We start from the raw sequence: 21,210 nt of genomic DNA on the forward strand, positions 1-21,210 counted from the left end.
CCAAGAACAGATGTCTACACCAGCGACCCCCGTGAACGACGTCCGCCTGCAGGAACAGGAAGCCGTCGTTACAGCAGAATGGACTGCTCTTCGTGCTGCGCCTGTGCAGAGCCGCCCACAACTCACCACACCAGCAGAGATCCGTAAAATTATCCGGAAGACTCGGAATAATGCGCCGGGCAACGACTCCATAAGCAACACCGATTTGAAACAGTTGCCCAGGAAGCCAACTGTGCTCCTTACCCGGATTCTCAACAGCTGCCTTCTGCAGGGATATTTTCCTACGGCATGGAAGACGGCCCGAGTAGTTCCAATACCCAAGCCAGGTAAAGACCCAGCAGAACCCAACAGTTACCGGCCAATTAGCCTCTTGCCGACCCTTGGCAAGGTGCTCGAGAGAGTGCTGTTGAAGAGGCTCCATGACACGCTTACAGCTCATGATGTTATACGACCCGAACAATTCGGTTTCAAGGACAAGTTATCTGCCGAACTTCAACTTCTACGGATCACCGAACGGACACAAGAAGGATACAACAAGCAGCACTTCACGATTGGTGTCTTCCTTGACATCGAAAAAGCTTACGATGAGGTGTGGCGGCCCAACCTTATCGTCAAACTGCATCGCACTACCCCTATTGCGGATTGTTACATTAGACTCATAGACAGCTTTCTGCAGGACAGGAAACTGTATGTCCGAGTCGACGATAAAAACTCCGAAATGAAACTGATCTCCGCAGGAATTCCGCAGGGCTCTGTCATTTCGTCTCTACTTTTCAACTTGTATATAAATGACATCCCAACAGTCCCCCTTGTTACGGCGAGTTTTTATGCGGACGATACGGCCTTTCTGACAACTGGACGACACTTGGACCAGCTCATCGCTAGGATGCAACAGCAACTTGCTGTAATGGAACGCTGGGCGCTGCACAATAAGATAACGATCAACCCGACGAAGACGGCAGCCGTTCTGTTCACACGGAGGAAACCAGTTCTCAACGACAGACTCCAAATAGCTGACCAATTTATCCCATGGTCGCCGGGAGTGAAGTATCTCGGTGTCTACCTCGACAAAAAATTACTCTTTACGCAGCATATTGACGACAAGAAGACGGCAGCCCAGAAGATGGCCAGGTCGTTGATTCCGTTCCTGAAGAGTAAGGATCTCAACCCTAAGACAAAACTCCCATTGTATAAGGCAACGGTGGAACCCACAATGTTGTATGGCTCCACCTCGTGGGGAACTACGTGCGTCTCCAACTACAACAAACTCCAAGCGCTGCAAAACATTTGCTATCGATGGATCACAGGAGCTCCATGGTGGACAAGAAACGTCGACATCCGCACCGCACTCCACGAGACCACCATACAAGAGAAGGTCCGTGACAAGGCTCTACGAGTTTTTGACAAGATCGATGCCCTTAGGGACGAAGTTCGACAATTACAGTCGGTAGGAACGGTAAACCCTGCAAGATGGCACAAGTATCGCGTACCGAAGTCAATAACGTTTCACCCCCCATAGGCAATCTGTCATAACACGAGGAAGCAGTCACACATAACAGCCTTGACACATTTCACCCTCCACAGGAGATAGACATCACCAAAGACAGCAGGCTAAAGGACCCATTGCGTGCCCAAGCCTAACTGAATGCGTAATAAATAAAGTGTTTTCCTTTTATCCTTACATCCCATCCTAGAAGAATAAGTCATCAAGGATGATCTCTTCAGTCCACACTACACACACAAAAAAAAAAAAAAAAAAAAAAAAAAACCTGCAGAAGGCAACGAGTTACGTGGCCGAAATATTGTGCCAGAGCGACACAAACATCCTGCAGTAGACCCGATTATTCCACATGTTAAGATCTCGCCGGGAAAGCCTGAAGAGTTACAACAGGAAGGGAGTTCCATTAGCTGGAAATTGCAAGGAAAGTTGGAATTCCGTAACTTCACATCCTTCTTTCAAATGCCTGTCGTTCGAAAACGTGGTGCCGAAGCCATAAAATCTGGACTGTGGAGCAACGGAAGAATATCCTTTGATCCGATGGCGGGGGTTAGGTGATGATTTCGGCAGCCATACTCATTGGCCCCGTGATTACTGTTCAGGGTCGCACTAGTGCCAAGGATTACGTGACCATTTTGGCTGATCGGGTCTATTCCATGGTACAATATTCTTTCCGTAAGAGTGATGCCGTGTTCCAAGATGATAGGGTCCGTGCTCACACAGCTTGCATCGCTCAGGATTGGTGAGCATGAAGGTGAACTGTACCCTGGCCATCACAGTCACCATATCTCAATGTTTCTGAGCCTTTGCGGTCTATCTTGGAGAGAAGGGAGCGTGATCGCTATCCAGCTCCATCATCGTTACCTGAATTTGCCGCTACTTTGCAAGACGAATGGTGTAATATTACCTTGAAAACTATACAGGGATTGTGTGTATCCATACCAGGACTACTGGAGGCTCTTTTGAATGGAAATTGCTTTCCTGCACCTAAGTAAGCAAGGTAATGTGTTGTGCTTTTTATGTTTACATATTTTAGTCGACCCATTTATAATGACAATGTTACTACGCATCTTGATATAAAAAGCCAACAAGGAGGGGAGAAAACATCAGGAAGAATGATGTAATAACATAATTAGGCACGAAACTAAATCTGAATGTTGTAAAGTTCCTGTTGTTGTTGTTGTTGTGTTCTTCAGTCCTGAGACTGGTTTGATGCAGCTCTCCATGGTACTCTATCCTGTGCAAGGTTCTTCATCTCTCAGTACCTACTGCAACCTACATCCTTCTGAATCTGTTTAGTGTATTCATCTCTTGGTCTCCCTCTACGATTTTTACCCTCCAAGCTACCCTCCAATATTAAATTGGTGATCCCTTGATGCCTCAGAACATGCCCTACCAACCGATCCCTTCTTCTAGTAAAGTTGTGCCACAAACGTCTCTTCTCCCCAATCCTATTCAATACCTCCTCATTAGTTATGTGATCTACCCATCTAATCTTCAACATTCTTCTGTAGCACCACATTTCGAAAGCTTCTATTCTCTTCTTGTCTAAACTATTTATCGTCAACGTTTCACTTCCATACATAGCTACACTCCATACAAATACTTTCAGAAACGACTTCCTGACACTTTGATCTATACTCGATGTTAACAAATTTCTCTTCTTCAGAAAGGCTTTCCTTGCCATTGCCAGTCTACATTTTGTGTCCTCTCTACTTCGACCATCATCAGTTATTTTGCTCCCCAAATAGCAAAACTTCTTTACTACTTTAAATGTCTCATTTCCTAATCTAATTTCCTCAGCGTCACCCGACTTAATACGACTACATTCCGTTATCGTCGTTTTGATTTTGTTGATGTTCATCTTATATCCTCCTTTCAAGACACTATCCATTCCGCTCAGCTACTCTTCCAAGTACTTTGCTGTCTCTGACAGAATTACAATGTCATCGGCGAACTTAAAGCTTTTATATCTTCTCCACGGATTTTAATACGTACTCCGAATATTTCTTTTGTTTCCTTTACTGCCTGCTCAATATAATGATTGAATAACATCGGGGGGAGGCTACAGCCCTGTCTCACTCCCTTCCCAACCACTGCTTCCCTTTCATGTCCCTCGACTCTTATAACTGCCATCTGGTTTCTGTACAAATTGTAAATAGCCTTTCGCTCCCTGTATGTGTAGAGTTCCTACACAAATGAAAAATGATACCGATCAGCGGCGATAAAAACCCTCAACAAACAGTAGTAGCAGTGTCGCAACTGTCCTTGATGATGATATTTTATAGCAAACTCACATTGACGAAGCTCTGGGCATCGTCGAATGTGATGTCTCCTTGACCGAAGTAGAAGTCGTGCAACTTCCACGTGGCGTTGATGCGTTCCTCTTCAGTTTGGAGATGCACCAAAGGTGCAACGGCCAGTTCGAAGTTGTCGTTGAAAGTCTGTAGCTTCTCGGTGTCGTTCAGGTATCCACCATCTGAAAGTCAGCGGAGATGCTATTAGGTCATGTTATAGCTGAAACCAACAAAACAGAAACGGACAGAAACGACATTACCGGCAAGAACAAAGCTGTAAATCACTTCTTTGTGTGTAAGAAGAGTGTTTTAGCAATCGAAAAGCTGGCCATTAAATTTGCAACACCCAGAAGAGCAAATAACGAGATTTTACTTTTTGTGTGTTGAGAGCACAGTAGGAAGAATGAATGATAAAATTTGTTGTTGATTGTAGAGTATACACACAGCAAAATTTAGTGCACAAAGCGGTAATCTCAGGTAAATAGAAAGTCTCTAACCTGGCTTAGCATCGCGTCGAACTGATGTCGTGTCAGTAATAAAGTTACAGCTCTGCGTTCTGATTAAACTCTGGACCAAAGTTCATCAATCATTGTAACTGCAAGTGGTAACGTGTCAGTCTCACGGCAATTCAAAACTAATTTTTTTCAGTGGGTGACAGGTCGAAATTGCGTGCTTGTCAGGGAAACAGTCTAACACCCCCTTATACGAAGTAATTCGGTACATCACGAACAACATGCAATCTTCCATTATCTTGCACACAGCCAACAACCTTGACACATCCGAAATGAAAGCTAACCAAATTACCGGCTTTGCGAAACAAATGACTCTAAGCACTATGGGACCTAACGTCTGATGTCATCGGTCCCGTACACTTAGAACTACTTAAACCTAACTAACCTAAGGACATCACCCACATCCATACCCGAGGCAGGATTCGAACCGGCTACCGCAGCAGCCGCGTGGTTCCGGACTGAAGCGCCTAGAACCGCTCGGCCTCACAGCGGCCGGCTATGCGAAACAGATGTGACAGAGTTGTGTACCCAGTAGCACCTCATAACATTACTTATGTTCCTGGATCCGTAACACAATGATGAAAAAATCTGGCAAGTCTCCTCGGAGCCTTCACAAACGAATACGTCCATCGTGATGCTGCATCCAGAAGCAGGACTCTTCTGAAGAGAAGAGCTGGTACCACTCCTGTGTCAGTGTTATAAGTGTGTGCATCATTGTGCACACGGCCCCTTATTGCCGACGTAGGAACCCACAACAGCGCCCGCTGTGCTGACAGAAGACGTCGTTCGTGTGGACACTTGTCTTGCTGGAAACAACCCGACTCAAGATTTCTGAAGCGGTGGTGTGACAACGCCTGGATGAGCGTACAGTCTGTTTGCCCTTTCGGGCGCTAGGTACGTGGGGCCTTTGGGATCATGCACTGCCGTAAATTTGGTCCTCATGAACCCGTCGGTTCCATGTTCGAAAGATAGTCTCGCTACCGACGAATGCGAGTAACAAAATAGGGAAAGTACAACTCGCAGTTTCGACAGGGCACAATGCTGCTGCTGTCGCATTCTGACACGTGCCATTAGAAGTTCCTCCTTCTTACACGAAACATAACTCGTTTTCATCACATGCATTGTCCACCCCTATTAATTTGTTCACTTGCCAATAGTATGACTGGCCACCTTTCACGGCACATCCCGCTGCGAGACTTGCAGGAAGAGAGTCGGTGAGCTTCAGGAACATACCGACAGGGATGTGGAGCCACGCTGGCTCTGGTACAGTGGCCAGTTGCTCTAGTTTCTCGGTTGAGGATCCGTGGCGACATCAGCCCGATCGTGGTGGTCTCACAGGGTATCGATTGGGTTTAAATCCGTGAAATTTTGTGGCCAGGGGAGCACGGTAAACTCATCCTGGTGCTCTTAGAACAACGCACGTACACAACGGGCAGTGTGACATGTTGCATTGTTCTGCTGGTGGATGCCGCCGTGCCGAGGAAAAATAAACTGCAAGTATGGTTGGATATGGTCTCCAAGGATAGATGCAGTCTACCGTTGATCCATTGTGCCTTCCAGAGTGACGTTACCCATAGAACACCACGAAAACATTCTCTCGTCGCCGGTTTCGGATAGCGCCATTCTGCCATTCACGTTACACATTAACTACGATGGCAAGATAACAGTTTAAAAACTTACCCGTTTTGGAAATGCTTCTATCCTTGGCCCGAAAGCCAATGGTCATGCCTATTCGGTCGTCAGATAAATCGCTCCATTTCTGCATTACGATAATGGCTGCACTGTAATCAGCGTCACGGCGTCCTCCCCCCGTCCTCTCCGCCGTCGGCGGGAAAGTGTGCCATCTCCATCCACTTAAACCATGGGCAGCCAAAGAATTCAGCTCGCGGGTCTTGCCCTAGCGTGAGTGCCATAGCGCTCAGCCTCGCTTCACACGTCCCTCACCGCCACACTACGCTATCTGAGCCGGAGAGAGAGCGAGAAAAGCTCCGAACGTGCTGTATTTAAATGGCAATATAGTCGCACTGCATAGGATTAGGTTTTATATTTCACTTTTCTCAACAACATAGATCACAAAAAGAACTTTCAGTATTGCTCAATTATTCTTGGCTCACTGAGAACATAATATAAATTTTGTCTGGTACAAACTTTCGGCACATGAGCGACACAAAAAATTTCAAATATTATCGCACTCACGTTGCCATGTAATAGTGACTGATTTAGTTTCATAACGGAAAAAAAGGTCTTTCACAAACAAATTTCGATCAAATTGTTGAAGAACTTTTGCGACCTCGTTATGGAGACGTGGGAACTCTTCTTTAGGTAAACAGTGTAGATGTCCTGGACAATTTCAGTGTTAAAGGGTTTATCTTTAAAACGGAAATTCATTGCAGATCAGTCAGATACAACGGCACATTCAAAGGAGCGCCTTCACCTGAAATGTCAAACGGTCTCGAAAACAGCTGGAAAACCATTGTAGGATCAGATTTGCCTTCAAAACCTTTAGAAAACTATGCTTGTAATTCAATGAAGACCACAATTAATGTTCCAAGCCTAGCATTTTCTTCATCGCCAGTGAGTTTACGGAACTGGACTGGCTTTGACAGAATTTGTCGCTTCTACAACGCTATTTTGCTTGTGAATCCCAACTAAACCAGAAATAAATTGTTTCACACCTTGCAGTGGCACACTGCGCGCAGTCTGCAATCAACTCCACTTAAGATGAGAGGTTCATTCTGTATGTGCTAAGTTCCATCTTGCATTCCATTTTCCTTCATGAATTCAACAATAACGGATCGAAAAATTGTCCCACGTTCCCCATGACTTAACCACCGTACTTTGCAATAATATACACTGAAAGTCCAAAGAAAATGGTATAGGCATGCTTATTCAAATACAGAGACATGAAAACAGGCAGAATACGGCGTTCCGATAGGCAACGCCTATACAGGACAACAAGTGCCTGACGCAGTTATTAGATGGGTTATTACTGCTACAATGACAGGTTATCAAGATTTAAGCGAGTTTGAACGTGGTGCTACAGTCGCCGCACGATAGATGGGATACATAAACTCCGAGGCAGCGATGAAGTGGAGATTTTCCCGTACAACCATTTCACGAGTGTACCGTGAATAACAGGAATCCGGTAAAACATCAAATCCCCGACATCACTGCGGCTGGAGAAAGATCCTACAAGAACGGGACCAACGACGACTAAAGAGAATCATTCAACGTGACAGAAGTGTAACCTTTCCGAAAACTGCTGCAGATTTCAATGCTGGGCGATCAACAAACGTCAGCGTACGAACCATTCAACAAAACATCACCGATACGGCCTTTCGGAGCTGAAGGCCCACTCGTGTAACCTTGATGACTGCACAACACAAAGCATTACGTCTCGCCTGGGCCAGTCAACACCAACATAGGACTGTTGATGACTGGAAACATGTTAATTGGTCGAACGAGTCTCGTTTCAAATCGTATCGAGTATCTTAGTGTATAATGTCTCCATATTCTTTCGTTTAATTCCATCGAAAGCTGTAGCACCTGCGACTTCATAAATTTTACTGCTAGTTCGACCAATATCGTCATGTACTCCACGCTTGTAAATTTAGTCAGAGTGTTCCCCGACCAGTGATGGTTTTAGTTTGTTGCTCTTTCATTTTCAACTAAATCTTTAAATTCTTTCTGCATGGTGTTGTAAAGTCATTTACGTCGATTATCAGACTGCATAATATATACTGAGAATTCTCATTCTTCTCTTCTGTCATTCCAATTCATTTTAGAGGAATGTGAAGACAGATCGCCAGAGTGCCTCGTTTTGTGCAAACATCCTCTAGAACGTCCATCGTATCGTGAAGAAATAGTGAAAAGTAAACAACGCTGATACCACGATTCTGCCGACCTGAAGAGAGGTGTGCCGACTGAAAACTACCACACCGCAGTACTAAATGGAATGTCGCACTTTAGCGAGCGCTTCCGGGTAGGAACGAGCGAAGCCGAGGCAGGCTGAGCCGAGACCCGCTCGCGGTCTACACATCTGGGCCACGTGGTGTCTGACACTCTGTGGCCGGCCCTGACTTACACGTTGGACGAGTGTAGCGTTGCACTGTAAGAAAATTCAACAAATCTGCTCTCTTTCCCGCAAAACAGATCGGTTTCATGTTAAAGGTTAATAACCGACTGGTTTCCATGGAAATGCTGTTGTCTCATTCTCTAAGGTTTGGTTAGCCGTATGTCATTTTACGTGTTGGCTATTAAATGGCAGACTTTGTCGTTCTCATTCAGTTGGATCGAATGTACGTTATCACCAGTAGACAATTGAGAAACAAATTTGGCATTGGCAGTATTCATGATGGCTACTAACGTGGAAGCTTCGAAAGCTACCTCAGACATAAGATAAACTTTTTCAGTTAAATTTCAACATAATTTATAATTACGACAACAAGTAGCACTCTGATTTGTTTGAATTCAGGCACACTACATACATTTATTTGTTTTGATAATTGTGTATTAATGAAATAAAATTGCCACTTCTTTCTTTTGTATACAAACCAACTGATGCTAACATTTACTGGAAGACACGAGTGGGCCTAGTTACAACAGGCCTCGAAAGGTACTATTTTATCAAAATCATATAGCGCATCTGATACGTGATGACCATCAGAATTTGCGATGCAGCGTCAGAGTGACACATAATATCAAACTACCTGCGTACAAGACGAAAGGGAATTAAAGACATAAACTACCAGGAGGCTTTGATTTATGTAGATGGAACAAGTTGAAAATCTGCGCCATATCGGGATTCGAACGCAGGTATCCTGCTTGCGAGGCAGATGCGCTAACGCTACGCCATCCGGACACAGTAGTCACTTCACCTGCTTGGACTACACAACCACGCCTCCCACCAGACCCAACTTCTCAACTTATACCACACACTACAGATGTAGTGCTCCAGCTAATTAGCCTCATTACTCATGGTATCTCAAATATTCTGGGAAGAGTTCAAGCCTGGTGTGCATTTGCGCTGAAGGGATCATTTGCCATCATTGTCTCAATTAATTATTATTATTATTATTACACACGTTACAGGCCTTTTATCACACCACGTGAAACATTCACGACTACTTGATCTTCCTGTTCTTCCAGTAGTCCCTCATCCGTTCATTAAGGGCTCTCTTCCTTCCTTCAGTCCACAGTCCACTTTGGACTTTGGGCTGTAGGCGCTGTTTTCTCTGACATCACTTCCCACTTGTTCACCTTGTGCCTATAGACGCCTTTGTCCATGACGTCTGCTGAATCTGTCTGAGGTCTTTCCAGATCAGTTTTGACTTGTGACATCCAGAGTGTAGTCGTCTTGAATCCCTGGATGTACCTGAGGATTCTGTTGGCGAGTCTGTTCTGTTGGAGTCTGCTGATGTGTCCCTAAAATTGTAGTCGTCTTTTTATAATGTCCGCTGCGATGTTGGAAAACTTCTCTGTGGTGTCCCTGGAGTGAAGCCTATATACTACATCCATGTGTTTTGGTGCAAAAATTTTCCTAATTATTTTTCTTTCCTGTGTCAGAATGTTCTCAAGGTCGGCCTTTGTGTGTGTGTGTGTGTGTTTTTTTTTAATCTTATGGGACTTAACTGCTAAGGTCATCAGTCCCTAAGCTTACACACTACTTAACCTAAATTACCCTAAGGACAAACACACACACCCATGCCCGACGGAGGACTCGAACCTCCACCGGGACCAGCCGTGCAGTCTATGACTGCAGCGCCAGAGACCGCTCGGCTAATCCCGCGCGGCGGCCTTTGTGTGTAACATCAGTGTCTCATTGGCGTATAGCGCCTCAGGTTTGATTACAATGTTGTAGTGACAAATTTTGGTGCAGGTGGACAGACGTTTCTTGTTGTAAATACCCAGTGTTTTGCATAAGGCTCTCTTCTTTTGCAATAACCTAGTGTTCTGGGCAATTTTCTCCTTTCCTGTCGGTTCGAGCACTTCACCTAGGCTAAGTGTGTGACTCTGTTGATCTTGCCATATTTTGTGTTCAAATTTGGTATGTTTAATTTCGTGCAGAAGAACGCAGTTTTCTGAAAGGAGATCTGTAGGCCATTAATTATATATATGGTGTCTGTTCTTTTGCACGACATGCCGCGAGTAATGAGGCCAATCAGCAGGGGCACAATGTCTGTAGTGTGTGATATAAATTGAGAATTTGTGTGTGATGGGAGGCGTGCTAGGGTAGACCATGTAGTTGCAGGGACCACTGTGTCCAAAGGACATAGTGGTCAGCGCATTTGCCTAGTGAGCAGGTCAGGTGATCCGGGTTCGACAGTCGGTCTAGAACAAATTTTCAACTTGCACCATTAATGTAAATCAAAGCCCAGAAGATGCTAATATCTGTAATTCTCTTGTGTCTTTATTGAAAGTGACTGCAGCATCAAAGTGACGAACAGACACCACATATACCTCGGCATAGACAACAGAACGCAAGTAAAACCACGAATTAATCAATATAATCACATTAAAACATCCATTACTTCACGGTCGTTAATCGCACGCAGGTGAATACCATGCGTCATCATTTTATTTTAGCAAATTTTAATTTTAGAGAAAATTTACTTATCTTTATTTGTGAACGTCACCCATGTCATCTTCTTGTAAACCGACTTCAAATAATTATAAATATTGATTCCACATCAAAAGACTTGCGGTCTTTGAGGCACACCATTTAAAAATGCAGCCTATGCCTTTTCTATGTTGGTATGTCCCCTTCAGCCAACAAGAATGTTACCGAGAGAGCATTTCTACATATAAACGATGGCATACGTAACATTTTTAGCCCTTAAGTGGAACAGACGTGGAGAAAATACGAAGATTGCTGTGCGTTATGAAAGCCAGATGATGTGTGTTATGGCTGTCTATGATTTTTAGTTGGCTGCACCTGAATCATGTTGGCATGTACGTAAAATGATGTTAGACTGTTTGTTATTTTACAAAATATATACGTAATATGGCAAGTGTGCGAATGCAAGTCTTTAATTAATGTTATTTCATCAAAATAAGCCACTAATTTTCAAATAGCGAGTAGCTTTGGGGCCCTCGCTTAAGCATCTGAGTACAAAGGTAAATATTTACAGCTATTGTGCACATGGAAATTTCGTTGCTTGTGATATGATATTCTATTAACGTACACTAACCCACCGCGAGCAAACTCAAAAGAATGGTTCAAATGGCTCTGAGCACTTTCGGACTTAACATCTGTGGCCATCAGTCCCCTAGACTTAGAACTACTTAAACCCAACTGACCTAAGGACATCACACACATCCATTACAGAGGCAGGATTCGAACCTACGACCGTAGCAGGCGCGCGGTTCCAGACTGAAGCGCCTAGAACCTCGCGGCCTCAGCGGCCGGCGCGAGCAGACTCCTTGGACACAAATAAATAGGGAGATATGTAGAGGGTGGTTATAAGTAAGCTTTCGCTACTTGAGAGAGCCGCCATGAAAAACGAGTAATCACAGAACAGTAACATTATGTGGAAATACTTACAAGGGCACGCGAAAGAGAAATAACGAATAAATCATTGAAATAAACATCTTTTACTTTCCTCACGAGAAGGTAACATTTGTTAACAGCATATCTTGTTTACATTCCAGGCTAGAAACGTTGCACAAGATGAGGACCACCTGCATCCACGACAGCCTGAAACCATAGTAGAGATACGATTTCACAACTGTACTTTTCGAACTGTGAAACACGCAATGTTCAGTTGTCACGACACAGGTTATGCATTGCTTGAAGATCGCACGCTGCATACAGCATTGTAAGCCATGACAACTGTGCTGGCGTAAGCTGTCGCCAGCACTCCGTTCGGTAAAGATGTAGCAAGAAGATCGATAGTAGGCACTGGATCAAGCTCGCCTATTAGAGGACAGGCCAAAGATAGACTCGCAAGCAACAGACCACCAACGTCCTCTCCACGGCAAGCATTTAGATCGAAAGCACAATGAAATCCAGACCTTTAGCTGCTTACAGGCGTTGATAAATATCAGTGGGGACAATTGGAAATGTGTTCCCCAGCTGGGACTTGAACCCGTGATCTCCTGCTTACACGGCAGACCCTGTATCCGTCTGAGCCACAGAGGACACAGAGGACAGTGCGACTGCAGGGACTTATCTCTGGCACGCTCCCCGTGAGACCCAAATTCCCAACTCGCTGTCCACGCACTACATGTGTAGTGCCCCTGCCCATTGCTCTCATTACTCGCGGCAGTCAGTCTACCGATTCCCGTAAGAGTTCGGGCAATGTACATCCGCGCCGAAGAAGATCATTGGCCGGTAAGCCTTATGTATATGAAGATGGTATCTGTTCTGTCGGACATGTCCGAAATAACAGATACCATCTTCATGTAGTATTTAGATCGTCGCTGCTGACCGGAGGGTCTCGTTCACTAGCATTAGCACTACCACAGTCTCTTAGTCACTAGCTCAGTCACTGACGCACCAACTGGCACTCCATGTTGGCGTCTGTCAATCATCACATAGCGGGACTTGAACCGTGTTAAAGATCAGTAGCTTCCTGTTCATGTAAATAATGAATTCTGTTACTACATGTGTGCAGTTGTCTTGGAGAAAGAAGATACCAGCCACCAAACATCATCCTCTCCCTTGATACCTGTGGCACAAGACTCAACAGTGTCGATGAGGATACAAAAGCAACAGTAACTTGTTCAATAGTTGGTAGCAGAACTGTCCGTCAGCCTCTCCCAGACACAATTTCCAAATCGCCAGTTAATTCGTACTTCAGCATCATGTTTTCAACCCCGGTGCGGAAAGAGGATGTCTCCGTATTCCTGTAATGTGTCGATACTTGGGAAGAACAGCAACACTACTGCTGTTATTTTGATAAACCTGCTCACCTTGTCCAGAAACATATTGCCTCTCTGCAACAAATGCTTGTGTTTCAACCTTATTTCGCCGCACGAGCACTGCCGCCAAACGGAAACTCGGTGACACACTACTAACAAAGCAAAACCCTGCAGCGCACAGTCTGAACATTTCCTATAAAGTTAGGTAGCCATACGTTAAATAGTTTTCCGCCTACACTGGCTCAAGTTGCGAAAATTTTATTATAAGCACCCAGTTTTCAATATGGAGTCCAGTTTTTTTTTTATGAGGCAGTAATTCGTTGTTGATTGGCACATTGCAGTTTAGCACACTTCAGTGAGCCTACCTCCACCTAAAACCCATTCTAGAGCGTTTATAATGTACATGTTTTCCTGTTAATTTGCTCTGTGCCATCTGCACAATATGAGTTAGAAATACGCTGTAAATTGCCTTGTGCCTAAAACTTTTCACTACTAGTGAAGCGGGTTACAGAGTACGCTGTACCAGCAGTGTGCAAATTTTCATCCAGTGGTCTGATTAGGAATTTTCTTACAGTTGTAAAGTCAAATAGCTACAGTGATCCAGGAATCATGAATAATTTCTCTTACTTGGCGAATAATACTATCTCACTAGCAGTGGATAAGGAAAATTGTAATCCACCAATAAAATATTTTCCTTGCCGGCTCTGTGCTAATTAAACCGGATAGGGAATTTACGTTCTTCACGTAACATCTTGGCCACATGTGTCACGGTAGTGGAAGATATTTGACTATGCGGAAGCAGAAGGCACACGAAAAGTTCAGTGCTATCCGCGTCCTTATCTAGACACTAGGCGACACACTCCTTAGAGGAAGCGAGAGTATTTAGCAGAGGAAGCATTCTTCCCAGAAAATCCACTGCTAAATCGTTGCTCTACAGCCGATAGTTTCAAAGACCCCCACTTAGAACTTATAGAGATGGCACGGTACCTTAGCAATCAGTCGCATGTAGCTCATTTGCCACGATTACCCCATGATTTCTGTTTTACTGTTGTGCATTCACACTCTGAAATATCATCGCCGGAGTACGTTACTACAATAATGGAACGTGACATCGGCCTGAGAGGGCACTACATTTGTGGATGTACAGTGACAGAGACTTACCCACAACGAACCCCACGCCCTCTCCAGAGGTGCCTCCAGTGAGCACAGGAACCCTGTTGAAGCGGCCTTCCTTCAGTACTTTGATCGGATGCTCCGTCACGATGGCGTCCTCCACTTCGGGCTCGATGACAGGACTGAATGGCAGGTGGTTTATCTTAAACTTTTCCTGAAACGTATGATGCGCCATTTTGATTTTTCGTGGGAGTGAGAAAAACATTCAAATGGCGCGCAAGCTCAAGCAAGGAGACAATGGAACATTGCGCGCCATACACACACACACACACACACACACACACACACACACACACACAACATAAAAACCGTATTTTAGAGTTAAGTTGAAAGACTTGTGTATAGATGGAACAACATCGGGGATAGGTTACAACCCTGTCTCTCTCGTTACTGAACTGCTGCTTCCTTTTCATGTCCTTTGAGTCTTACACTGCAAGCTGGTTTCTGTATAGGTTGAAATTAAACTTTCGCTCCCTGTATTTTATGCCTGCTACCCTCATAATTTACAAGAATGTATTTCAGTCATCACTATCGAAAACTTTCTTTACATCTACAAAAGGTTTGCCTTTCTTCAACTTAACTTCTAGGATAAATAGGATCAATACTGTCCTGAGTGTTCCAATTTTCGAGAACCTAAAGTAATCTTCCCCGAGCTCGGCTTCCACCACTTTTACCACTCTACTAGAAATAGTTCAAGTCAGTATTTTTCAGTCATGTCTTAGTAAACTGATGGTTAGTTATTATTCACACTGTCTGCACTTGTCTTCTTTGGAATCGGAATCATTGCATTCTTCTTAAAGTCTGTGTGTATTTCGCCTGTCTCACATCTTTTGGATACCACGTGGCATAGTTTTGTTACGGCTGTCCCTCCGAAGGCTCTCCACAATTCTGAGACTGTGTCGTCTACTTCACTTAAGTCTTTCAGTGCTCTGACAAATTCTTCTCGCAGTATCATATCTTCCATCTGATATTGATGATTATCCTCTTCCATTTCTACAGTATTGTCTTAAGGTTCAATTCACACTGTGTAGCTCCTGTATACACTTCTTAAACCTTTGGACTTTTCCTTCTTTGCTACGTACTGGCCTCTTGTCGGAGCTCTTGATATCCATACAGGTGCTTGTTTTCCTGCAAATGTCTCTTTAATTTTCCTATGGGGGCACCTGTCTCTGCCCCAGTTATGCATGGGTTTACAGCTTTGCATACGTGCTCTAGCCATTCCTCCTTAGCCGTTTTGCAGTTTTTTCCAATATCAGATTTTAGACTCCTGTATTCCCTTTCACCATTCTGATTTGCTAAGTTTTTAAATTTTCACCGTTCATCAATAAAATTTACTCTCTCATATCAACGATTTTCAACTGAGCCTTGTATTTTTACCTAGGGAGCTATTCGGAAAGTAAGGAACGATCGGTTGCGAAATGGAAACCACACTGAAAATAAAAACTTTACTTTGCAACCTTCCAGCAATTTCTTCACATAGTCCCCGCTCCAATTTTCCAATACCCTCGTGGTAAAAGGCAGACTTCTGTGCTTTCCGACAATTTTCTTCGCTGGTTTGCGGCTCGTTGTTTGTGTCAAATGTTGTCTTCATAGCGTTTCATTTGAGCTGAGATGAAAAGCCGATGGAGCCAATTCCAGGCTGTTTGGTGGATGATCAAACACTTCCCATCGAAATCGCTGCTGAAGCGTCCTCATTACCGTTGCAGTGTGCGTCCGAGGTCTGTCATGAAGAAGGAACTGCGTGATATTACGTTATGTGGGGTTGCATAAAATCAGAGGAAATTTCCCGGAAGGCACCCATACTAGGCAGGAGATACTATTTTCTATGTGTCTTTACGAGCTCTCTATGCGCTCAGAACTGGGAAGGGCGACGTGACGCTATCTACGAGCATACAAAAGACACAGCCCAACATTTCTGCCGAAAGTTTCATCGGATTTAATTGTCGTTTTCAATTCGCGACTGATCATTCATTACTTTCTGAGTAGCCCTCGTATTTTAATCATCTGCTGCACTCCCTGTTTTATCTCTCAAGGTTACCCATTCGTACTGTGTTATTTATTTTCCCTGTATCTGCCAATCTTAGCAAAGCGCCCGCCGAGATGACCGAGCGCTTCTAGGCGCTTCAGTCTGGAACCGCGCGACCGCTACGGTCGCAGGTTCTAATCCTACCTCGGGCGTGGATGTGTGTGATGTCCTTAGGTTAGTTAGGTTTAAGTAGTTCTAAGTTCTAGGGGACTGATGACCTCAGATGTTAAGTCCCATAGTGCTCAGAGCCATTTGAACCATTTTTTTTTTTTTTTTTTTTTTTTTTTTTTGTAGCCAAGCGCTGCATTTGGCATTCACGACAAGCAGCGGTTCTTTAGACCTATCCAAGTCCCATCTCCTTAATTTCCTACTTTTCTACCGTTCTCTCATAACACATTAATTATTATCAGAGTCCATATCTTCCACTGGTAATATCTTACAGTCTCAAATCTGATTTCCAATTCTCTGTCTTATCCGACTAGTTAATCAGGCTCCTACTGAGTTTAGCAGTGTAGAACTTACAAAACATTAAAACACATGTAGGTCTAATTTTTCAATCATTACTTTCTTCGGAAAGGATTTTGTATTTCCAGATCGCAATAAAACATGATACCGCTGATGATAGCACAAATATGCCGAAACATATTTGGGTATTAAAAGTAATGACAGTTATTCAGTGTATACCTGAAATGCTGGAGGACAAATTGGCATAGTTTTTTTGCAGTAGCCGCACTACTTACTACTTTCCGTGTAGTTCGGTCAAGAGATGCTTGTCAGACAGGTTATAAATTGACAATGAATGTATGTTGAAGTCGGAAATACCCCTTTTCAAGGTTTTATGTCCAAAGATTTGCATACTTCTACCAACGCAATAAATAAAATTTTGGATGTTGGCCTTTCAACTGGTTTGTCTACTTATCTCTAAATTTTTGTGGGTAATTGTTTTCTTTTTCGACTGAAAAATTATTAGTGCTACTGTTCTTGCAAAACCACAGTTTAAAATACTTTTGTTCAGTGTTTTACGTAATTTTGACTAAAATCTGGTAAAAGTGTAGGCCTACACCCACATATAGATCTGAAATGAATGAAAGTCCCCGAAGCGAAATGAATGAAAGTGGCGATAATTTCAGTGAAGATGCGATAACATTACATGACACATAAACTGTTGTACCATTAGATAATCTGACTCAGAGTTCCACTGTCACTGACGTTTCCACGCAAAGTTTCTGAGTTAAGTGTTGTTTTTTCGAAGTTTTCTCATTTTACAGACTATCAGTCATAAGTACGACTTGATAAAAATAAAGAAATGTTAAGGCAACGTCCCAGACACTAACGCTTTTGAGGGAGCTTTTGTCAATTTTATTAACCGAGTTCACATGTCATGCCCCGTTTAGGCATCTAATTTATTGGTCTCACAGTGTACGTTGTTTGACAATTTCTGAGTTTTGGTGAGTCGACTTTTTAAATTAACTTTACATTTCTTTTCATCTTTTGTAACCTGATACTGCATAACAAACACCTATCATTGTAATGCTCCTTTAATCTTAATTACAAATCTGATGATGCCTGGAACCGAAAAGTCTGTACAATGGAAGAAATACACTGTCAGAAAAAATTAAACACCCTTAAGGACTGTGTTGAGTGACACCAAATTACAATTTATGCGTACTAAGGAGCTGTAGTGTTAGTGATTCAGTTGTCACGTTCATCGGTAATCAGATGGCGCTCAGACAACTGCCTGTACACCCTCTATTTTGGATGTTCAGGCAATAAATTTTCCGGTTTTAGAGGCGAACAGTGTTTGCAACATTCATTCTAGCGTACAACCATACCCCACTGACGAGTGTGCACTCTTCTATATCAACTTCAAGCCATCTGAACGACGTCGCACTGTGTGCGTGTAGGAAGCTTAATGAACGTATCGACGGAATACTATACTTTTCGCGCACAGCGTATCATCAATGGGCTGTGGAACAAACCCACACCTATAGACCAGGTTTCCGACGTCCGCATAGTACAGATGCTCTTCTACATCCATTGAATGTGCGAACTGCGATCGCCGAGCGAGCAACACGCAGGCACGAAATCCGGGTACATGTTGCACTTGCTATGTTATCATGAACCAGACTGAACCGTCTGCTTACAGCAGGATTAAGATCCCGTGTGACTCTGTTCACGCTATCACTGACACCGCGACACCACCATGCGTGGTTGCGTTGGTGTCGTGACAGAGTTAACTGGAGAGTGGAATGGCGCTCTGTTGTCCACAAAACACATTCCATCCGAGGCTTCGTAGTGTAGGGGGCATGAGGAACAACTAGCGTCCACATCTGTTGTTTCCGCAGAGGAAAGTGACAAGGAGTCGCTACATTGTACAGACTGTTATCCCCGTGCTACTACCATTTTTGTCGACAGGAAGGTGATGTACTTTTTCAGCAAGACAGTGTAGTCCACATACGGTTGCTGTGGCGTAATATGCTGTTTATCATTTACAACTGTCCTGGCCAGCAAGAACACCAGATCCCATGCTAACTGAACGCGTATGGACAAAATAAAGTGGAAACTTAGCGTTCTCGAGGGCCTGCAAGAACCACTGCTGAATTGCAACAACAGGTGTTAGGACAATGAATCACAGGACTGCACTCGACACCTTTATGAGTCATTTTACAATACACGCCTGCGTTTCCGCCAGAGAGAGTTACACTGTACCCGCACCCTTTACATTAACATGTGTATTTCATTTGGTGTGAATTTCTTGTCGTGCACTCCTTCGACGATGAACTACCTGTCACCTCACCGGTCTTTGAGGCTGTTGCCTTTCTTTTCCGGGGGCGTATATGAAGCGATCTAAACGTGTTTACTCGCTAAATTTTACTGTCTGTAAAGCATCACCATGGTACAATTAAAAATGGTGGAGATGGCTGGGAGTGTGAAATGGTCGAAAATGACGAATATTAGCGTTTTATCTGCAGTATTTGATGTTGGTGGATTTCACGGTGACAGTCTCCGTGAAAATTGAGACACCTGGATTGGTTGTAGTATGGGAGTAGGAGAGAGGTAACACGGAAAACAAAGACGCAACAAATGTGGAACAGTTTCAACCAAGATAGGTACACATATTATCTACAAACTGAAAAAAAAAAGAATAGAAACTGGTGACAGGTTGCCTTATACCGCTGCATACGCATGGGGCTGGAAACTTTGTGACATGGGAAACAATCCCAAATGATTGACATTTGTGAATAGAATGATTTGTAGGTCGTTGACTGATTGATCGTGATCCCAATAACACTTCATCACAATTCGTGGCATAGTGATAGGAATGATGTGAAACAAAAGTCGTGTTTGGTAATTAATGCAACGCATTTTTTCCCACCCAGTTTCGATTGAAGGAATGCGGAATTTACTGTGGAATATTCCCTCTTCAGTACCTACAATTTAATGATATTCAGATTAGTGGCGGCACCAAACGTAGCGTTCAAAATAACGTCTGTAACGGAGGTGCATTCCAAGCAGAGAGCTGTCATTGAGTTCCTCTTGGCGGAAAACCAGAGTATCGCACATATTCATAGTCGCTTCCAGAATGTCTACGGAGACCTGGCAGTGAACAGAAGCACGGTCAGTCGTTGGACGAGGCGCCTGTTATCATCGCAAGAAGGTCACGCACAAATCCGACCGAGATCCCTAATGGTAGCCGGCCGCACACTGCCGTGGCTCCCGCAATACTGGAACGTGCGAAATCTCTCACAACAAATACTTTGCTACTCAAGTGGACATTTCCGCTGGTAGTGCTCCGGTAGGTTGGGTAATCAATGGTGCGTGCCAGATGGGTTCCACATCCCCTAAGAGAAGACCAGAAGGACCGTTTGCGCGAACTGCTTGCGTGTTACGAGGCTGATCGTGACAGTCCTTTCTGAAATACCGTCACAGCTGATGAAAGATGGGTTCACCCCTTCGACCCTTAAAGAAAACGGCACTCCATGAGATGGCGCCACATTACCTCTCCTTCGAAGAAAACGTCCAAAACCTCGCTCTCAGCCTGTAAAATCATGGTGACGCTCTTCTGACACTGTGAAGGAGATATTATTTTTGGTGTCCTCCCTAATGGCGCAACGATCAACTCGAAAGTATATCTTACTAGACTTGGGACACTGAAGAGACGACTTCGTCGCCATAAAATTGCAAACCTCTTTCTCCATGAGAACGCACCCAGGAGGAGCCCACAGACCTTCAGTTACTATTCTTCCTCATACACCTTACAGCCCGGATCACGCAGATTTCGACTTCCATCTGCTTGGCCCAATGAGGTATTAACTCTGCGGGCAGCAGTAAGTGGACGATTGAAAGGTTACTGATGCAGCAAGTCGTTGGCTCCAACGTCGACGTATAGAATAATACTATGCGGGGATACAGGCAGTCCCAATATGGTAGCGGAAGGCCGTTGCATTGAACGGAAATTATATTAAAAATACGATTTTGCAAACCAAAAGATTGTGGAATTACATGGTGTTTTTGAATCTTGAACAAAATCTACCGCTTTCAGAAAAAAAATATGTGTTGCTTTTCTTACTGAAATCTCTCTGCAAGTAATCGTGGAACGCCAAGTGCTCAGCTGCTATCCCGGACATAAAGAACTGGCCGGTAAGGTGAGAACAGTCCAAACAGCAGCGCTCACCTCCTCGGTGAGGAGCTCGTCGTCGCGGTTGATGAAGAGCTGGGCGTCCTGCTGTCTGAGGAAGGCGACCAGCTGCTCAGAGTCCTGCGTAGGTGCGCCGAGCAGCGCCGCCAGCCGCAGCGCCATCTCGCGGGGTCTGGGCGCGATGCCCCAGGGGGCCACCGCCT

General features: G+C 44.2%; 1 protein-coding gene across 1 annotated transcript in view; it reads right to left on the reverse strand.

Annotated features, from left to right (window-relative positions):
* The window catches only part of LOC126095196 (cholinesterase-like), a 45,965-nt gene extending 24,755 nt beyond the window's left edge, over positions 1 to 21,210 (reverse strand). The window contains exons 1-3 of the mRNA XM_049909928.1: positions 21,044 to 21,210; positions 14,331 to 14,496; positions 3,796 to 3,977 (exon numbers count right to left, since the gene is read on the reverse strand). Of these exons, the coding sequence (XP_049765885.1) occupies positions 3,796 to 3,977; positions 14,331 to 14,496; positions 21,044 to 21,169 (474 nt within the window). The 5' untranslated portion in view covers positions 21,170 to 21,210. The remainder of the gene's footprint in view (positions 1 to 3,795; positions 3,978 to 14,330; positions 14,497 to 21,043) is intronic.

Source organism: Schistocerca cancellata, chromosome 8, assembly GCF_023864275.1.
Source record: "Schistocerca cancellata isolate TAMUIC-IGC-003103 chromosome 8, iqSchCanc2.1, whole genome shotgun sequence".
NCBI classification, from domain to species: Eukaryota; Metazoa; Arthropoda; class Insecta; order Orthoptera; family Acrididae; genus Schistocerca; species Schistocerca cancellata.